Source organism: Cherax quadricarinatus, chromosome 5 (genome assembly GCF_038502225.1).
Source record: "Cherax quadricarinatus isolate ZL_2023a chromosome 5, ASM3850222v1, whole genome shotgun sequence".
Lineage (NCBI taxonomy): Eukaryota > Metazoa > Arthropoda > Malacostraca > Decapoda > Parastacidae > Cherax > Cherax quadricarinatus.
The window spans coordinates 14,141,730-14,163,852 of NC_091296.1; the positions used below are offsets into that span (position 1 = coordinate 14,141,730).

The 22,123-nt window shown below is 41.1% G+C and overlaps 2 protein-coding genes across 8 annotated transcripts in view; both read right to left on the bottom strand.

Moving 5' to 3' along the window:
* mbt (serine/threonine-protein kinase PAK mbt) overlaps positions 1-22,123 on the bottom strand; it is a 558,896-nt gene that overhangs the window by 80,904 nt on the left and 455,869 nt on the right. The window lies entirely within an intron of this gene.
* LOC128684684 (enolase-phosphatase E1) overlaps positions 1-22,123 on the bottom strand; it is a 93,800-nt gene that overhangs the window by 3,158 nt on the left and 68,519 nt on the right. For all 7 annotated transcript variants that reach the window (XM_070100400.1, XM_070100404.1, XM_070100416.1 and 4 more), the window contains exon 5: positions 268-545. In XM_070100400.1, the coding sequence (XP_069956501.1) occupies positions 268-545 (278 nt within the window). The remainder of the gene's footprint in view (positions 1-267; positions 546-22,123) is intronic.

Here is a 22,123-nt window from a genome sequence, read left to right on the forward strand (position 1 = left end):
TTAATGCTGTGGCTATACGTAAATTTTATTTTATAAAAGGAAATTTAAGTGAATAAACTGCAAGATATTATACTTTGTAGATGGCATTTTATTAAAAATACTGTATCACAGAATCTTCATTATACTTTTGTTTACTACTTTCTTACACATGCTACACAGTAATGGACAAATGAAAATTTAAATAAGTAAACGTGTGACTTGGTCAGGCTGCATAAACCTGTTACCATACTCGATACTCCTACTGGTTAGGCAAGTGACCTAACCTACCTGTTTTGCAATGAATCTCAGGAATTTCAGGACCTTACGGTGGTACCTGACCCTCGGGAAGTTCTGCGCAATACGGCCAGCCTTGTCGGTAAGATCGTATCTGACCCCATTGTATACCAGCCACTTTACCAGTTCCAAATCACCATGAGCAGCAGCATGGTGGAGGGTTGAGGACCAGTCAGTAGTAACCCGGGAGGAGAGATCACATCCATGGTCCCGGAGAACCTCCAGCACCTTCTTGCGGCCACGAGTTGCCGCACGGTGCACTGGCTGCATGCCTGCAGTAATGAGGACATTCATCAGGAAAATTTTTTTAACACTGGCCATATCCCACCGAGGTAGGGTGACCCGAAAAAGAATAATGTCACCATTTACACAATCACTGTCTTGCCAGAGGCATGCAGATACAACAGTTTAAATGTTCCTCTGCATACCTGGAGTATACATGGAGGGTTCTGGGGGTCAGTGCCCCCCATGGCCTCTGAACAGCAAATACCCCAAACCCCTCCTTTAGAGTGCTGGCACTGTACATCCCAGCTCCAGAACTCTAGTCCAGTTAACTGGTTTCCCCAAACCCCTTCATAAAATATTACCTTCCTCACTCCAACAGGTCGTCCAATCCCAAAAACCATTTGTCTCCACTCCTATCTAACATGCTCACTCATACCTGCTGTATGTGCAGATATACAGACTTATCCAAATTGTTTTAACCCTTTGACTGTTGCATGCCCCTTTCTGAAACTCATTCTATGTCTCAAATTTTTGGGAGAAAATAAAAAAACTTTCTTATGAAATGAGAGAATCTTTTCCCGAAGGTAATGACACAAAGTATGAAATTTGGTCGAAAACTTGCTGAATTACGCTCCTGTGAATTTAGCAGTCTCGGCAACATACGCATCGGCGATTTCGCCAACTTCGAGCATTGTTTTTGGCCAATTTTATTGTTCCAGTTGACCAAACTCGTAGCTATTTCTTTAGAACTCCATTTTTTCTATCAACTGAGTACAAGAAACCGCCCATTTACCGATTTGAACTACCCAATAATAAACAATGCAGACATTCTTGGCACTAAAATAACATCCTCTATTCATTAGTCACGTCTCTAGGCCCTTCTTATATTACTATTGCTTTCTGTTTTGATTTTTTATTCATACAAAAAATACCAAATTTACTGTTATGCAGACTACTGCATTATTGTAAAAATGGTATAAATAATATCAGTGCACTAGTGAAAGAATATTAGACTCCCCAGTTGAAGTGTATTGGACATGTGGTGTGATTTGCTTATTCTTGAACATTGGTAAAAATCAAACATTTCCGCTACTTTGAGCTCAATTTCAAGGTAGTTTTCATCATGAAACTAATAAAAATCATCTCTATTTCTGCAATATGTTTTCCATTTTATCACATGAGACCACAAAAATGAGAATACAACAATAAATACTATACAAAAATACACCTCAAAGTCAGCGTTTTAATCCAAAAAACTGGTCAGTTTTTTTCTCATTATGCACTGTGTGCTGCAGGATTTTTATGTGGTGCACACTGAACACACAGACCCATTCTCTCGCATGTGGGCCTACCAGCTTTCTCCTGCTTGATTCGAAGCCACTAGAAATACTGAGTATACAGGTCCGCCATCACAAATACGGCAATCAGTTATTCGGCACTAATTTTGGCTAGCATAATTTCAAATTTCCAGGGTCACCACACAAACCTGCTGGTACTGTCTGGTGGTGCTACTTGCTGCACAAGTCACTCCAATTTCTTTTTCTCCATTTATTGTTTTAACCCGCTTACTTTTAGCCCTATCCACGGTTCCAATGAATAAAAGAAATGCTTCTCATTATGTAAAGCACCGACACAGTACATTATCCATTAAAGATAAGGTGGCTTTGAAGCCACTGTCTGTTACCATGAGCTCAGTCTCATGATGCAGGAGAATATGCTTTATTATTACGCTAATATCAACACTACAGCTTATTTGCCTATCACGATTGATCTAATATGACATAATAAACAATATAAATAACATAAAACATGTTAAATACTCCAGAATAAATAATATTTGGCATAACACCGAGCAGTTCGACAGAGGTACGAAGAGGATATGGTATAAAAATACCATTCTCCTATCCCTGTCTTGGGGGGATTATATTAGAGAAAACAGAGTATAGCACAGGGCTAACTGATATACACTCATACTGCACCATAAACCTCAAACAAAAGTTATTTTCTCTATATAGATTATCACACACACAGCAGCATGTGTAGGGAACCTAGGAAAACCCAAAAAAGTCAACGTGGCTTATTTCTAGTATCTGGCTTGGGTTAGCCATATACGATTTTTGGTAAATATTCGATTCCCAGCCAGGGTAGAAACATTAGGCGTGTTTCTTTACACCTGTTGCCTATGTTTGCCCATCAGTAAATAGGTACCTGTGTGTTAGCCGACTAGTGTGGGTGTTATCCTGGGACACTGACATAGCCCCACTCCACAAAGGGGGCAGTAAAGCAATAGCAAAGAACTACAGACCGATAGCACTAACATCCCATATCTTAAAAATCTTTGAAAGGGTCCTAAGAAGCAAGATCGCCACCCATCTAGAAACCCATCAATTACACAACCCAGGGCAACATGGGTTTAGAGCAGGTCACTCTTGTCTGTCTCAACTATTGGATCACTACGACAAGGTCCTAGATGCACTAGAAAACAAAAAAGAATGCAGATGTAATATATACAGACTTTGCAAAAGCCTTCGACAAGTGTGACCATGGCGTAATAGCGCACAAAATGCGTGCTAAAGGAATAACAGGAAAAGTTGGTAGACGGATCTATAATTTCCTCGCAAACATAACAGTAGTAGTCAACAGAGGAAAGTCCAAGGCGGCTACGGTGGAAAGCTCTGTTCCACAAGGCACAGTACTCGCTCCCATCTTGTTTCTCATCCTCACATCTGACAGACAAGGATGTCAGCCACAACACTGTCTTCCTTTACAGATGACACCTGAATCTGCACGACTGTCTTCCATTGCACACAACACAAGGCTCCAGGCGGACATCAACCAAATCCTCCAATGGGCCGCAGAAAACAATATGAAGTTCTACGATGAGAAATTTCAATTACTCAGATATGGTAAACACGAGGAAATTAAATCTTCATCAGAGTACAAAAACTCTGGCCACAAAATAGAGCGAAATACCAATGTCGAAGACCTGGGAGTGATCACGTCGGAGGACCTCGCCTTCAAGGACCATAACATTGTATCAATCGCAGCTGCTAGAAACATGACAGGATGGATAATGAGAACCTTCAAAACTAGGGATGCCAAGCCCATGATGACACTTCAGGTCACTTGTTCTATCTAGGCTGGAATATTGCTGCACACTAACAGCACCTTTCAAGGCAGGTGAAACTGCTGACCTAGAAAATGTAGAGAACCTTCACAGTGCACATAACGGAGATAAAACGCCTCAATTACTTGGAGTGCTTGAAGTTCCTGAACCTGTATTTCCTGGAACACAGGCGGGAGAGATACACGATTATATACACCTGGAAAATCTTAGAGGGACTAGTACCGAACTTGCACACAAAAATCACTCAACGTAAGCAAAAGACTTGGCAGACGATGCAACATCCCCCCAATGAAAAGCAGGGGTCTCACTAGCACGTTAAGAGACAATACAATAAGTGTCAGGAGCCCAAGACTGTTCAACTGCCTCCCAGCATACATAAGGGGGATTACCAATAGACTCCTGGCAGTCTTCAAGCTGGCACTGGACAAGCACCTAAAGTCGGTACCTGACCAGCCAGGCTGTGGCTCGTACATTGGATTGCGTGCAGCCAGCAGTAACAGCCTGGTTGATCAGGCTATGATCCACCAGGAGGCCTGGTCACAGACCAGGCCGCAGGGGCGTTGACCCCTGGAACTCTCTCCAGGTAAACTTCAGGTAATTTTCTTTAAGTACTCTGCATAACAAGCAGCTTTCTATGTAGTAGTATGTCACTGATATCAGCTAGGCCTGTATACCTTGTACATGCACATGTAGTAAATAAAGATATTACTACTATTTTCTCAGTTGTTTGTTGGGTTATCTTACTGAAACTTGGGCAACGTATGATGTAAAGATACTTCTTAACGTACACCAAAATTGAAAGAAATCAGACCATAAATAGCGGAGTTTACTTCTCAGCCATTAGCGGCCGCTTAGCCGCTAATGGCTCATTTGATAGAATGAAAGATATACAGTGGACCCCCGCATAGCGAACGCCTTGCATAGCGAACAATCCGCATAGCGAACGCTTTGTTCGCTAAAATTTTGCCCCGCATAGTGGACAAAAACCCGCTCAGCGAACTTCGTCCGAGACGCGTCCAATCTGCGCCCTCAGCCAGCCTCACATGTGCCGCCCGTCCCATTGTTTACCAGCCAGCCTCCGTGGTAACATTCAAGCATACACTCGGAATATTTCGTATTATTACAGTGTTTTCGGTGCTGTTTGTGGAAAATAAGTGACCATGGGCCCCAAGAAAGCTTCTAGTGCCAACCCTACACCTCAAAGGGTAAGAATACCCATTGAAATGAAGAAAGAGATCATTGATAAGTATGAAAGTGGAGTACGTATCACCGACCTGGTCAGGTTGTACAAGAAACCAAAATCAACCATCGCTTCTATTGTGGGCAAGAAAACGGCAATCAAGGAAGCTGTTGTTGCCAAAGGTTTAACTGTGTTTTCGAAACAAAGATCGCAAGTGATGGAAGATGTTGAGAGACTCTTATTGGTGTGGATAAATGAAAAACAGCTAGCAGGAGATAGCGTCTCTCAAGCGATCATATGTGAAAAGGCTAGGAAGTTGCATGACGATTTAATTAAAAAAATGCCTGCAACTAGTGATGATGTGAGTGAATTTAAGGCCAGCAAAGGTTGGTTTGAGAGATTTAAGAAGCGTAGTGGCATCCATAGTGTGATACGGCATGGTGAGGCTGCCAGTTCGGACCACAAAGCGGCTGAAAAATATGTGCAGGAATTCAAGGAGTACATAGAAACTGAAGGACTGGAACCTGAACAAGTGTTTAATTGTGATGAAACAGGCCTGTTCTGGAAGAAAATGCCAAGCAGGACCTACATTACTCAGGAGGAAAAGGCACTCCCAGGACATAAGCCTATGAAAGACAGGCTTACTTTGTTGATGTGTGCCAATGCTAGTGGTGATTGCAAAGTTAAGCCTTTATTAGTGTATCACTCAAACTCCCAGAGCATTCAGGCAAAAGAATGTCCTCAAGGATAATTTGTGTGTGCTGTGGAGGGCAAACAGTAAGGCATGGGTCACTAGGGAATTTTTCTATAACTGGTTACACCATGCATTTGCCCCCAATGTGAAAGATTACCTAACTGAAAAGAAATTAGACCTTAAGTGCCTCCTGGTGTTAGACAATGCCCCTGGTCATCCTACAGACGTGGCAGAGCGACTTTATGGGGACATGAGCTTCATTAAGGTGAAGTTTTTGCCTCCTAATACCACTCCTCTCCTGCAGCCCATGGACCAGCAGGTCATTTCCAACTTCAAGAAACTGTACACAAAAGCTCTGTTTCAAAAGTGCTTTGAAGTGACCACAGACACTCGATTGACTCTAAAAGAGTTTTGGAAGGATCACTTTAATATCCTCAATTGTGTAAACCTTATAGGTAAGGCTTGGGAGGGAGTGACTAAGAGAACCTTGAACTCTGCTTGGAAGAAACTGTGGCCAGAATGTGTAGACAAAAGGGATTTTGAAGGGTTTGAGGCTAACCCTGAGAGGAGTAGTATACCAGTTGAGGAATCAATTGTGGAATTGGGGAAGTCCTTGGGGTTGGAGGTTAGTGGGGAGGATGTGGAAGAGTTGGTGGAGGAGGACAATGAAGAACTAACCACTGATGAGCTGATAGATCAACTTCAAGAGCAAGAGGCCAGACCTGGGGAAACTGGTTCAAAGGAGGGGAGAGAGAAATTGAAGGAATTGCCTACTTCAAAGATTAAGGAAATGTGTACAAAATGGCTTGAAGTGCAAACCTTTTTTGATGAAAATCACCCTCACACAGCTATTGCAAGCCGTGCTGGTGACTGTTACAATGACACTGTTGTGAACCACTTTAGACAAATCATAAAGGAACGAGAGGTACAGGCCACTATGGACAGATATGTTGTGCGAAAGAAGTCCAGTGACTCTGAAGCTGGTCCTAGTGGCATTAAAAGAAGAAGGGAAGTAACCCCAGAAAAGGACTTGCTACCTCAAGTCCTAATGGAAGGGGATTCCCCTTCTAAACACTAACACTCTCTCTCCCCTCCTCCCATCCCATCAATCATCACCAGATCTTCAATAAAAGTAAGTGTCATGTAATTGTGCATGCCTTTTTCAGTTTGTGTGTACTAAAATTAACATTTTTTTGTGGTAAAAAAAAATTTTTTTCATACTTTTGGGTGTCTTGCACGGATTAATTTTATTTCCATTATTTCTTATGGGGAAAATTAATTCGCATAGCGAACATTTCGCATAACGACCAGCCCTCTTGCACGGATTAAGTTCGCTATGCGGGGGTCCACTGTATTACAGAAATAGATATGATTTTGATTGCTTTCATGATGAAAAGTACCTTGAAATTGCGTTCACAGTAGTGAAAATGTTCTATTCTTTAGCGAAGCTCGAGTAAACAAATGACGTCACCGTCCAATACCTGTCCGCCTGCCAGTCCAAATTCCAATACGGCGTCAAGAATGGGTTGACATTATTTATACAATTATTACAATAATGCAGCAGTCTGCATAACAGTAAATTATTTTTTTGTGAATAAAAATTTCAAATGGTAAGCAAGAGTAATATAAGAGGGGCCTGTAGCCATGACTAATGAACAGAGAAAATGTTTTAGTGCCAGGGAGGTCTGCATTGTTTATTCTGGACCCTATTTTGAAATTGGCATCTGTTGAAATTTGTGTGAAATCGGCCAAATTGCCAATTTCTGACCACTTTATTGGGTAGTTGAAATAAGTGAATGGGCAGTTTCTTGTACTCAGTTGACAGACTAGAAATAAATAAGTTTATTCAGGTATACACAATACATAGCTCAATACATAGACAACACCAAATTCATTAAATTAGAACTTAGTGCAATTACAAGTGAGAGAGTGGTGCTATTTTTAATTTGTATTTTTATATTTTTAGTTTATACTTAGTTGTACTTTAGCTCATTCTAGCACAACAGACAATATCAACTTCATTATGTTTATTATTGACTATACTCTATACAACCAAGGTGCTTTAGCTATATACTTGTCCAAACTTCCCACTAATACAGATATCAGTATTAGAACTCACCGCACAATACAGGATATAAATAACCATTTTTTAAACCTAGAAGATGAATGATCACGCCAACCCTGATATAAACCTCCACAATATAACACCCAATCAAAACCTACTGGAAAGTAACTGCCTTTATTACACAGCATCACAAGCCAGCATTATCCTTAAGAGTGCTAAAAGTATCAGTTCTTAACTACAACATCAGGTCCTTAAGCAAACACTATGATGACCTCCTGGCACTCCTTGAGTCGCTAAAGACACCCTTCTCCTGCATTAATCTTACCGAGACCTGGCTTAAGCAGGACACAATAGATATCTACCCACTACCAGGATACACAGCAATCCACAACTGCAGACCATACCAAGTTGGGGGTGGTACTGCAATGTATTACTCCAACCAACTATCTTGTATAAGCACCACTTGCTTTAGTGATGAATATAGGGAATACATTTTTGCTAATTTTACTGTAAAAAACCTTAAGACGCTTATAACAATCGGTGCCATTTACCGGATACCCCACACAAACATACCAAATTTCAGTGAGAAATTAAAGGCACTAATAACAGACAAATGAACAAGCACCACCTTCTCTAAGCTGGAGACTTCAATATCAACCTTGGCCTACTAGATGATCAGCCTGTAACTGATTTCATCAACAATATGAACAACACTTCTCATACCAACAATAACTAAACCAACCAGGCTCACTGAGACAAGTGCAACCATAATAGACCACATATGGACCAATATACTAGCACCCCCTTAAATCAGGGATAATCATAGACAGCACTACAGACCACTACCCTACCTTCCTCTTAAACATTAGTAAATCACCACTGGAATACAACAAAGTTTCATTTAGACTCCATGACGAGGCCTCAATAAGGAAGTTCACAGCAGACCTAGAGACTGTTGACTGGCCTACAGAATTCTCCAAGGCCAATTCAAATTCAAAGTTTATTCTCTATAAGGATTACAATGCTGAGTTTACAGAATTTGGTTATTGTGTGGTTACAGAGGGGGCCACTAGAACGCCTAGCATGGCTAGGCATTTCGGGCAGCCTTAGATTAATTCTTAACTTTAAAATATTACAAATTATGAGGTAAGTTGGTATTATGGCTAAGTGACTAAATACTAGTTTGTGAGTTTAGCAATGTGAATGCTTTTGTTTTGGCACAATACATAGTTTCAGTATTGGAGTATCACAGGCCAACTTATGACTAGTTAGGATTCATTATTTTAAGATTGAGATTGATATTTCTGTTTATGGTCAAATGGGTGAGTAAGTGTGAACCACCAGGTGGTATTCGTGTAATTAGTTGACTGGGTGTATCAGGGAGATGAGATGTTTTCTAATGGTAGTTTTGAAGGTGATGAATGTGTCTGCAGTTCTAGAGTTTTCAGGAAGGGTGTTCCAGATTTTAGGGCCTTTGACATGCATTGAATTTTTGTAAAGGTTTAGTCGGACACGGGGAATGTCAGAGATGTTTGTGTCTGGTGTTATGCCTGTGGGTTCTGTCAACTATCAAGAAAACGTTTTAGGTCAAGGTTAATATTGGAATTTAAGGTCCTGTAGATGTAGATTGCACAGTAGTAAGTGTGGATGTACTGAACAGGGAGTAAGTTTAGATCTATGAAGAGTGGGGGGGGGGGAGGTTGCCAGGGATGCAATTTAGTGATTATTCTTACTGCAGCTTTTTGTTGGGTTATTATTGGCTTTAGGTGTGTTGCTGCAGTTGATCCCCAAGCACAAATAGCACAGGTGAGGTATGGATAAATAAGCGAGTGGTATAGTGTGAGAAGGGCATTTTGCGGCACGTAGTATCGTATCTTGGAGAGGATCCCAACCATTTTGGATACTTTTTAAGTTGTGTTGGATATGGGTGCTGAAATTCAGGTTGTCGTCGAGGTATAGGCCTAGGAATTTGCCCTCATTATGTCTCGCAATTTGAGTTGTCGATCTTAATGTTAATTTGTGCAACTCCTGCTCTGCTACCAAACATAATATAGTAGGCTTTGTCAGTGTTAAGCGTAAGTTTATTGGCTGTCATCCAAGTCGATATTTTGATCAGCTCCTCGTTAACAATGGTGTTGAGGGTGGCAAGATTAGGGCGAGAGATGACATAAGTCGTGTCGTCAGCAAAGAGAATGGGGTTCAGGTGTTGGGATACGTTTGGAAGATTATTGATGTATATGAGGACAGACATTTTTCTTAAATCACTTAGACTATACAACAAACATTGTCCTATAAAAACGAAACACATCACGAATAAACGGCTCAGTTGCCCATGGCTAACCAGCACCATTCTGAAATCCATTGATAAACACCAATATGAAAAGCAATATAGACAGGGCTTAATACACAGATATTCTTAAATACTATATCAGTTCTCACCAAAGTAATAAAGAAAGCCAAACAACTGTACTACTCCAGCAGATTCACTGACAAGAGGAGACAAAAAAGACCTGGAAAACACTCAGATTCTGGGCACCCAAAAACTAAAAACTAAAAACTAAAAAAAAAAAAAAAAAAAAAGAATACTGTCCTAACTAAACCTAATGAAACACCGCTGCATCCCACTGAAACAGCTAACAAGATAAACGACTTCTCAACCATAGGATCTAAACTTGTCAGTAAAATCCCAGGAACCAACGCCCATGCTGGGGACTATCTAGATGGGAATTTCCCAAATTCCTTCTATCTTGTACCAACTGAGCCCACCGAAGTCACTGAGATTATAAAGTCACTTAAAAGTAACTCAGGGAACCTGTCATGTCCCACCATTATTGTACAAGCGAGTGGCCCATGTCCTCTTGCATGCTATTTCATTACTTTTTTAACAAGTCACTAGAAACTAGCACGTTCCCGAAACTACATTGCAGAGTCACTTGTTTGCACAGAACTGCTTAATGCCTCAAATGATGTAGTGGAAGTTTTAGCAGTAAAGGTCGAGAACCAAAACCTAGTCATTGTGGTAGTCCACAAACCTCCGGATGCAACATCCCAGCAATTCCAGGAACAGCTGTTAAAAATTGACCACTGTCTGGAAAATCTTCCAGCTCCTGCACCCAACATCTTGCTCCTGGGGGATTTCAACTTAAGGCACCTAAAATGGAGGAATATAGCAAATAATATTGTTGCAGTAATAACACCAGGAGGCAGCTCTGATGAAAACTCACACTCACACGAGCTTTTAAATCTCTGCACAAAATTCAATTTAAACCAGCAAATAATAGAGCCTACTAGACTGGAGAATACACTAGACCTCATCTTCACTAACAATGATGATCTGATAAGTAATGTCACCATATCAAAAACAATATACTCGGATCACAACATAATTGAGGTTCAGACATGTATGCGTGGAGCCCCAGACCGACAAAATGAGACTAGTCACGAGGGAGCATTCACCAAATTCAACTTCAATAACAAAAACAAAGTGGGACCAAGTAAACCAAGTCCTAACCGATATAAGCTGGGAAGATATACTAAGCAACACAGACCCCAACTTATGCCTAGAACAGATTAACTCGGTGGCACTCGATGTATGCACAAAGCTTATTCCTCTAAGAAAAAGGAGTAGATGTAAAATAGAAAGAGACAGGCGCTCCCTTTACAGGCGACGGAAAAGAATAACAGAGCGGCTAAAAGAGGTCAATATATCTGAAATGCGTAGGGAGACACTGGTCAGAGAAATAGCAAGCATCGAACTTAAGCTAAAAGAATCCTTTAGGAGTCAGGAATCGCAGGAAGAACTAAAAGCCATAAATGAAATCGAAAGAAACCCAAAGTATTTCTTCTCCTATGCCAAATCAAAATCGAGAACAACGTCCAGTATTGGGCCCCTACTTAAACAAGATGGGTCCTACACAGATGACAGCAAGGAAATGAGTGAGCTACTCAAGTCCCAATATGACTCAGTTTTTAGCAAGCCGCTAACCAAACAGAGTCGAAGATCAAAATGAATTTTTTATGAGAGCGCCACAAAATTTGATTAACACAAGCCTATCCGATGTTATCCTGACGCCAAATGACTTCGAACAGGCGATAAATGACATGCCCATGCACTCTGCCCCAGGGCCAGACTCGTGGAACTCTGTTCATCAAGAACTGCAAGAAGCCCCTATCACGAGCCTTTTCCATCCTATGGAGAGGGAGTATGGACACGGGGGTCATCCCTCAGTTACAAAAAACAACAGACATAGCCCCACTCCACAAAGGGGGCAGTAAAGCAACAGCAAAGAACTACAGACCAATAGCACTAACATCCCATATCATAAAAATCTTTGAAATGGTCCTAAGAAGCAAGATCACCACCCATCTAGAAACCCATCAGTTACACAACCCAGGGCAACATGGGTTTAGAACAGGTCGCTCCTGTCTGTCTCAACTATTGGATCACTACGACAAGGTCCTAAATGCACTAGAAGACAAAAAGAATGCAGATGTAATATATACAGACTTTGCAAAAGCCTTCGACAAGTGTGACCATGGCGTAATAGCGCACAAAATGCGTGCTAAAGGAATAACAGGAAAAGTCAGTCGATGGATCTATAATTTCCTCACTAACAGAACACAGAGTAGTCGTCAACAGAGTAAAGTCCGAGGCAGCTACGGTGAAAAGCTCTGTTCCACAAGGCACAGTACTAGCTCCCATCTTGTTCCTCATCCTCATATCCGACATAGACAAGGATGTCAGCCACAGCACCGTGTCTTCCTTTGCAGATGACACCCGAATCTGCATGACAGTGTCTTCCATTGCAGACACTGCAAGGCTCCAGGCGGACATCAACCAAATCTTTCAGTGGGCTGCAGAAAACAATATGAAGTTCAACGATGAGAAATTTCAATTACTCAGATATGGTAAACACGAGGAAATTAAATCTTCATCAGAGTACAAAACAAATTCTGGCCACAAAATAGAGCGAAACACCAACGTCAAAGACCTGGGAGTGATTATGTCGGAGGATCTCACCTTCAAGGACCATAACATTATATCAATCGCATCTGCTAGAAAAATGACAGGATGGATAATGAGAACCTTCAAAACTAGGGAGGCCAAGCCCATGATGACACTCTTCAGGTCACTTGTTCTATCTAGGCTGGAATATTGCTGCACTCTAACAGCACCTTTCAAGGCAGGTGAAATTGCCGACCTAGAAAATGTACAGAGAACTTTCACGGCGCGCATAACGGAGATAAAACACCTCAATTACTGGGAGCGCTTGAAGTTTCTAAACCTGTATTCCCTGGAATGCAGGAGGGAGAGATACATGATTATATACACCTGGAAAATCCTAGAGGGACTAGTACCGAACTTGCACACGAAAATCACTCACTAAGAAAGCAAAAGACTTGGCAGACGATGCACCATCCCCCCAATGAAAAGCAGGGGTGTCACTAGCACGTTAAGAGACCATACAATAAGTGTCAGGGGCCCAAGACTGTTCAACTGCCTCCCAGCACACAGGGGGATTACCAACAGACCCCTGGCAGTCTTCAAGCTGGCACTGGACAAGCACCTAAAGTCAGTTCCTGATCAGCCGGGCTGTGGCTCGTACGTTGGTTTGCGTGCAGCCAGCAGCAACAGCCTGGTTAATTAGGCGCTGATCCACCAGGCGGCCTGGTCACAGACCGGGCCGCGGGGGCGTTGACCCCCCGAAACTCTCTCCAGGTAAACTCCAGGTAAACAAGACAGCAAGAGTTACACCAATACATAAAGGTGGTGACCCTACAGATGTAAACAACTATAGGCCAATATCAAACTTACCATTGCTATCCAAAATCTTCGAGAAACTCGTGCACAGGAGACGGTATTCATTTATAACGGCACAAAACATACTTAACCCTTGCCAATTTGGTTTCAGGAAAAATAAAAGCACTAATGATGCAATTGTAAAAATGCTAGATCTGCTTTACACAGCATTGGAAAATAAGGAATATCCACTAGGAATTTTTATTGACCTAAGGAAAGCTTTTGACACAGTAGACCACGGCATCCTAGTCCACAAACTTGACCATTATGGTACAAGAGGCCATGCGCTTGCATATTTCAAATCCTACCTTACTAATAGGTATCAGTATGTCACCATTAATGACACAGCATCATCAACACTACCACTTGATACTGGAGTTCGACAGGGAAGTGTCCTTGGACCCTTGCTCTTCCTTATTTACATTAATGATCTTCCAAACATATCCCAACACCTGTAACCCGTTCTCTTTGCTGACAACACGACTTATGTCATCTCTCACCCTAATCTCGCCACTCTCAACACCATTGTTAATGAGGAGCTGCTCAAAACATCAACTTGGATGACAGCCAATAAACTTACACTTAACACAGACAAAACCTACTATACATTATGTTTGGTAGCAGAGCAGGTGCTGCACAACTAAACATTAAGATTGACAGCACTTTAATTGCTAGACATAATGAGGGCAAATTCCTAGACCTATACCTCGACAACAACCTGAATTTCAGCACCCATATCCAACACGTCAAAAAAAAGTATCCCAAACAGTTGGGATCCTCTCCAAGATACGATACTACATGCCGCAAAATGCCCTTCTCACACTATACAATTCACTCATTTATCCATACCTCACCTATGCTATTTGTGCTTGGGGTTCAACTGCAGCAATACACCTAAAGCAAATAATAACTCAACAAAAAGCAGCAGTAAGAATAATCACTAAATCCCATCCCTGGCAACACCCCCCCCCCCCACTCTTCATAGATCTAAACTTACTCCCTGTTCAGAACATCCACACTTACTACTGTGCAATCTACATATACAGGACCTTAAATTCCAATATTAACCTTGACCTAAAATGCTTTCTTGATAGCTGTGACAGGACCCACAAGCATAACACCAGGCACAAACATCTCTACGACATTCCCCGTGTCCGACTAAATCTATACAAAAATTCAATGTGTGTCAAAGGCCCTAAAATCTGGAACACCCTACCTGAAAACTCTAGAACTGCAGACACATTCATCACCTTCAAAACTACCGTTAGAAAATATCTTACCTCCCTCATACACCCCGCCAACTAACTACATAAGAACCACCTGGTGGTTCACACTTGCACTCACATAAGAACGATGGAACACTGCAGAAGGCCTACTGGCCCATGCACAGAAATACATATCTTAATCTTAAAATAATGATTCCTAACTAGTCAAGTTTGCCTGTGATACTCCAATATGGAAACTATGTATTGTGCCAAAACAAAAGCATTCACATTGCTAAACTCACAAACTAGTATTTAGTCAACTTACTCCACAATTTGTAATAATTTAGGGTTAAGAATTAATCTAAGTTTGCCCGAAATGCCTAGCCTTGCTAGGTGTTCTAGTGGCCCCCCTCTGTAATTAGCATTTTATTGCATGTAAACCACACAACTAAAATCTGTAAACCCCGCATTGTAATCCTTATAGAGAATAAACTTTGATTTGATTTGATTTGATACATAGCAGTGTATGTATAGAGAACCTAGGATAACCCAAAAAAGTCAAAGTGACTTATTTCCAGTACCTGGCTTGGGCTTGCCATATATGATTTTTGGTAAGTATTTTTTTTTCTCGGTTGTTTGTTGGGCTGTCTCATTGGAACTTGGGCAATGTATGATGGAAAGACGCTTCTTAACGTACAACAAAAATAAAAAAGATGGACGATAAATAAGGGAGTTCACTTCTCAGCCATTAGCCGCCTCTGAAGTATATTTTCGTATGGTTTTTATGGTTGTATCCTCATTTTTTGGACTCGTTTGATAGAATGGAAGATATATTACAGAAATAGACATGATTTTGATTGTTTTTATGACGAAAAGTACCTTGAAATTGAGCTCAAAGTAGCGGAAATGTTCGATTTTTGCCGATGTTCAATGAACGTTGTGCAAGTCAAGTTGGTTAATTTTATTAAGTGTATTCTAACGTAACCACTCTGCAATCCGGCAAACGCAGTAATCCGGCACACTACAGGTCCCAATGATGCCGGATTTGTGATGGAGGACCTGTATATACATCTGAAACACTGGCTCGTAAGATGTATATATACGACCAAAACAGTCAAAAGGGTTAATCTAGCAACACATCTTAATTGTATTTACCTACTTACCTAATTGAACAGGAAAGGAATAACCACACCAAGACCTATTAGCAAGACTAAAAAATGTGAGGTTTGTCTATATTTACTGAAAGCTATCTGTTTTCTGCTGTGCCCTGTTGCCTATTTCTCCTGTCAAACAAAGGATGACCCAAGAAATCAAACATTACATGGAATCCTAAAATGACAGTGCATAGCAACTAAAAATACCAAATGACCACCAGAAACAAGTTGGTGTTTGTCCCCATCTCTCCCAAACAAGGCAACTCCCACTACCAGGCAGGTTACTCCACCAAATTTAATAGACCCCCAAATCTAGCCTCACTCAACACTTGTTAACAAAGAACTCAAGAACATCAACCTGGTTGACCGTCAATAAACTTATACGTACTTAATAGACAAAAATTTTTACTTTATGTTTGGGAGTAGAGCAAGCGAAGTCCAACTAAACATTATGCTTAACACTTATTGCTAAACACGAGGGAAAATTCCTGGGTCTGCACCTTGATAATCTGAAATTCAACACCCATATCCAACACACAACGAAAAGTTTCTAAAACAGTTGGCATCCTCTCAAAGATGCATTACTATGTACCACAAACGGCACTACTTACAATATACTATTTACTGATCTACCCATACCTCACATGCGCTATTTGTGCCTGGGGTTCCACAAAAAAAAAAATCTAAAACCAACAACACAACAAACAGCCGCAGTGCGAATGATCACACAATCCACTGCTATAAATACTCTTAACGAGAGAATAACAAGAATACAGGTCGGCTATCACTAATCTGGCAATCAGTAATCTGGACCCATCAGTAATCTGGCACGAAGTTCAGCTAGAATTATTTTGAATTTCTGGGGTCGCCACACTAACATGCCACTACTGTTTGGTAGCACTTCTTGCTGCACAAGTCATTCCAATTTCTTTTTCTCCATTTGTTATAATCTGGTTACTTCTAGCCTTAACCCTTTGAGGGTTTTCGTCGTACTAGTACGTCTTACGCGTAGGGGTTTTTGACTTACTAGTACTCATAAATTCTAGCGACCTCAAATCTAGTGGGAGAAAGCTGGTAGGCCTTCATATGAAAGAATGGGTCTATGTGGTCAGTGTGCACAGTCTAAAAAAAATCCTGCAGCACACAGTGCATAATGAGAAAAAAAAAACTTTTTCCATTTTTTTTAATAAATCAGCGACTTTGCAGTGTATTTTCGTATGGTATTTATTGTTGTATTCTAGTTTTCTTGGTCTCATTTTATAGAATGGAAGACATATTACTGAAATTGAGATGATTTTGACTGGTTTTACAATGAAAGGTGCCTTGAAATTGAGCTCAAAGTAGCAGAAATGTTCGATTTTTACCAAACTTCAAAAGTAAATAAATTGTGCCAAGCGTGCAATACACGTCAACTGGTGAGTCTAATATTCTTTCACAAGTGCACCAATAATATTTATACCATTTTTTACACTAATGCAGTAGTCTGCATAACAGTAAATCTTATATTTTTTGTGAGAATAAAAATTCAAAGTGGAAAGCAAAAGAATATAAGAGGGGCCGTGAGACGTGACTAATGACTAGAGGAAATGTCATTTTAGTGCCAGGAATGTCTTTCTTGTTTATTCTGGACCCTATTCCGAAATTGGCATCTTTTGAAATTTGTGTGAAATTGGCAAAATTGCTAAATTCTGACCACTGTACTGGATAGTTGAATTTATAAATGGGTGGTTTCTTGCACCCATTCGATAGAAAAAATGGAGTTCTAGCGAAATATTCATGTTTTTTGTCGACTAGTACAGTGAAATTGGCCGAAAATGGGGCTCAAAGTGGGCAAAATCGCCGATCCGTAAACATCGCCGAGACCGCTAACTTTGCGAGAGCATAATTCCGTAAGTTTTCTATCAAATTTCAAACTTTTGGTGTCGTTATGATCGGGAAAAGATTCTCTATCTTTTCATAAGAGAAAATAATTTTTTTTTTTTTTTTAAATTTGGCCGACCCTGAGAACGAGTTTCGGAGAGGGCCTGTCGACCCTCAAAGGGTTAACAATGGTACCAACAAATAAAAGAAATGCTTCTCATTGTGTAAAGCACGTATGTACACCATACATTGTTCATGAAAGATAAGGTGGCTTTGAAGCCACTGTCGGTTGCCATGAGCTCAGCTTACTCACACAAGCTGTGAGTGGTAAATTTGGGCTTACATACGAGAGAATAGGTCTGTGGTAAGTGGGCACTATATAAAAAAAAAAAAAATCCTGCAGCACTCGGTGCATGAGAAAAAAAACTGACCATGTTTCTGGTGTAAAACAATGACTTGGTGTATTTTTGTATGGCTTTTTATGGTTGTATTCTTGTGTTTTTGGTCTCTAATAGAATGGAAGATATATTACAGAAATAAACAATTTGATTGGTTTCACGACAAAGTATCTTGAAAATGAGCTTAAATTAGAGGAAATGTTCGATTTTTGCCGATGTTCAAGAGTAAACAAATGACACCGCTGTCCAATACGTGCCCAACTGGCCAGTCTAATGCATGGGCAAGAATGGGTCGACATTTATATAACTAATACAATAATGCAGTAGTCTGCGTAACGGTAAATTATCGTTTTGTGTGAATAAAAATTCAAAATAGAATGGAAGCATAATAAGAGGTGACCTGGAGACGTGACTAACAGAAAATATTTTAGTGCCAGGAATGTCTGCAGTGTTTATTCTGGACCCTATTTTGAAATTGGCATTTCTTTAAATTTGTGTGAAATTGGCCAAATTACCGATTTCTGACCACTTTCTTGGGTGGTTAAGAGTAGGTAAACGGGGAGTTTCTGGAACTCAATCAACAGAATAGAAAGAATACTAGTGAAATAACTAAGTTTGGTAGACTGGAACAATGGAATGGACCAAAAATAGGGCATAAAGTGTGTAAACATCGCTGATGGGTTAAGTGTATTTCTAACCTAACCACTCTGTAATCTGGCAAAAATCACTAATCTGGCACCCTACAGGTCCCAATGATGCCAGATTACTGATGTTGAACCTGTACATTGGTACCTTAATTTACGAGTACCCCAACCTATGAGTTTTCCGAGTTACGAGCCGTCGCTCAGTTTATTTTTTTTTTTGCTTAGAGTTGCAAGCCAAAATCTGAGTTACGAGCAAGCTTCAGATACGCTGCCACTAATTGGCAGTATACAGTCGACCCTCAACTAACGGCGGCATTAAGTAACAGCAATTTTGTCTAACGGCGCTTTTTGCCATAGAAAAAAATGCCTTAACCAATGGCAAAAAACTCAACCAACGACGTTTGTCTGGAACGTGTCGATGTGCCCGGAGTGCGGCCTGAACAGGCCCAGCCACTCCAAGAGTCAGTGTGCCATTGTTTACAAGCTGTTGCGGTCGGTTTCCATGTGTGCTTCCCATATATTTTGGATTTCACTATTTCTAGTGCTTGTAACCGCTAAATAAACCACCGTAAGTCCCAAGAAAGCTTCTAGTGCCAAGCCTGTGTTAAAAAGGGCGAGAATTACGATGGAAATGAAGGAGATCGTTGAAAAATACGAGAGTGGAGTGCGTATGGCTGAGGTGGAAAGGCAATACAACAAATCACATTCAACCATCAGTACTATCTTGGCGAACAGACAGGCAATCAAGGAAGCTGCTGTTGCAAAAGGTTCAAGTATGTTTTCAAAACAGAGACCACAAATAGTTGAAGAGGTAGAGAGACTTATTGGTATGGATAAACGAAAAACAATTATCAGGCGATAGTGTTACTCGGTCTATAATTTGTGAAAAGGCAAGGAAGTTGCATGATCTCCTCATTAAGAAAATGCCTCAAAATAGTGCTGCTGCTGATGAATTTAAGGCCAGCAAAGGCTGGTTTGAGAGATTTAAGATTCGTAGCGGCATACACAGTGTATTAAGGCAGCCAGTTCAGACAAAAATGCGGCTGAAAAATATATGAAGGACTTTAAGGAATACAGAGACTGAAAACCTAAAACCTGAACAATGTTTAATTGTGATGAAACAGGCCTGTTTTGGAAGAAAATGCCAAACAGGACCTACATTACTCAGGAGGAAAAGGCACTCCCAGGACATAAGCCTATGAAAGACAGCCCGACATTAATGTTGTGTAGTAATGCTAGTGGTGATTGCAAAGTGAAGCCTTTATTGGTGTATCACTCAAACTCCCAGTGTGTTCAGGAAAAGCAATATCAAGGGTAATTTGTGCGTGTTGTGGAGATCAAACAGTAAGGCATGGGTCACTAGGGTATTTTTCTTGGACTGGTTTTATGGTGTGTTTGGCCCCACTGACAAAATACCTCCAGGAAAAGAAATTGCCACTCAAGTGCCTCCTGGTAATGGACAATGCTCCTGCTCATCCTCACGACTTGCAAGAGAAAATTGCAGGGGAGTTTGGTTTCGTTAAGGTGAAGTTTTTGCCTCTTAGTACAATCCTCTCCTCCAGCCCATGGACCAGCAGGTCATTTCAAACTTCAAAAAAAAACTACACAAAAGCAGCATTTCAAAAGTGCTTTGAAGTGACCTCAGACACTCAACTGACCCTGAGAGTTTTGGAAAGATCACTTCAATATCCTCAGCTGTGTGAACCTTATAGGTAAGGCTTGGGAGGGAGTGACTAAGAGGACCTTGAACTCTGCTTGGAGGAAACTAGCCAGAATGTGTAGAACAGAGGGACGTTGAAGGGCTTGGGGCTAACCCTCAGGAGGCTATGCCAGTAGTGGAAGCTCTTGTGTCATTGGGGAAGTCCTTGGGGTTGGAGGTTTGTGACGAGGATGTGGAAGAGTTGGTGCAGAACAACGAGGAAGAACTAACCACTGCAGACCTTCAAGAGCAACAGATCACATCTCAGGAATGTTTTTCAGAGCAGGATGAAGAGAGACAGAGGAAGATGACTGCATCAAGGATTAGGAAAATGTGTTCAATGTTTACAAAGGTGCAAGCATTTATTGAAGAATTTTATCCTGTCACCGAAGTTGCAAGCCGCATTGGCAACATGTACAATGACACGCTTGTGCCCCATTTTAGGGAAATCCTAGGGGCACATGAGAAACAGATCTCTGGACAGCTATTTTGTGCGACAGGGGTCCAGTGACTCAAGCTGGCCCTACTGGCATTAAAAAACCAAGGAGGGAGGTAACCCCACCAAAGGACTTGGTACCTGAAGTCCTTCTGGAAGGGGATTCTCCTTCCAAGCAATAGACAATTCTGAATTTCCCCTGCTGCTGGCACATCATTCATCAACTCCACAATAAAGGTAAGTGGCATTTAATTGTTTATTTTGCATGTCCCATTTCCTTTCCATACAAGGAAATGTACATTTCATGTAAATTTTTTTTCAGACTTTGGGGTGTCAGGAACGGATTAATTCTATTTCAATTATTTCTTATGGGGAAAATTAACTGCCAACAGCAATTTCGACCAACTGCAAGCCCTCTGGAATGGATTAATACTATTGGTTGAGGGTCCACTGTATCTGAAGTCAAATCCAACTATACCCAAAGGAATGTCGGGTACTTCATCCCATCCCACATGCTTTTCCAAGACATAACTGGAAGGATCAAACTCCCACACTAATCCCAGATTGTAGCAAGGCACCCATTCCTTGTTTGGCTCTTGTATAAATCCAGGGAAGAGGTAACCTCCATTTTAACTCAGTTTTTCCAGAAACATTAATTAAGGTGGGTGGAGTAGTGAGGGTGGTGGGTGGAGTAGTGAGGGTGGTGGGTGGAGTAGTGAGGGTGGTGGGTGGAGTAGTGAGGGTGGTGGGTGGAGTATATTTCTTATTTATAAATACATTTTTCTAATTTAGCCTTTTCAGGGTCTGTGCCGTAGATCTACGGCTTTACGTTCAGGGACCAAACTGTAGATCTACGCCAAAATTCTAGCGGCGTCAAATTTAGCGCAAAAAGGCTGGCAGACCTACATGTGAGAGAATGGGTCTGCGTTGTGTGCGCACGCGCCATACACAAAAATTCTAGGCGCCCCTATAGCATTGTGGGAACGCCGGCTCAGTTACCTTTGTTCACCATGCCTTGTCGCAAGGCAGCTCTCACTCCAAGGAAAATTGGGAATCTCCTCTTCGTATTTGATAGTTCTGACTCTGATGGAAGTGGAAATGAAGACGAATTCTTTGGCTTTGATCAGTTAGTGACCGAAAGGAATGACCAGGATATCGATAATAGTGCAGAAAACCCTGATGATCCTCAACCTTCTACCTCTGGTGTGGGCACGCCTCAGTCACGTTCAGTTGTACCTCATCGCAAGAGAAAACTTTTCGCATGGCCAGGCCTTTGACTTCAGTAATGATGATAATGACGTGGATTGCGATTTTATTGCTCTTGACGATCATTCGAGTAGTGATAGCGAGGAAATGCTCACCA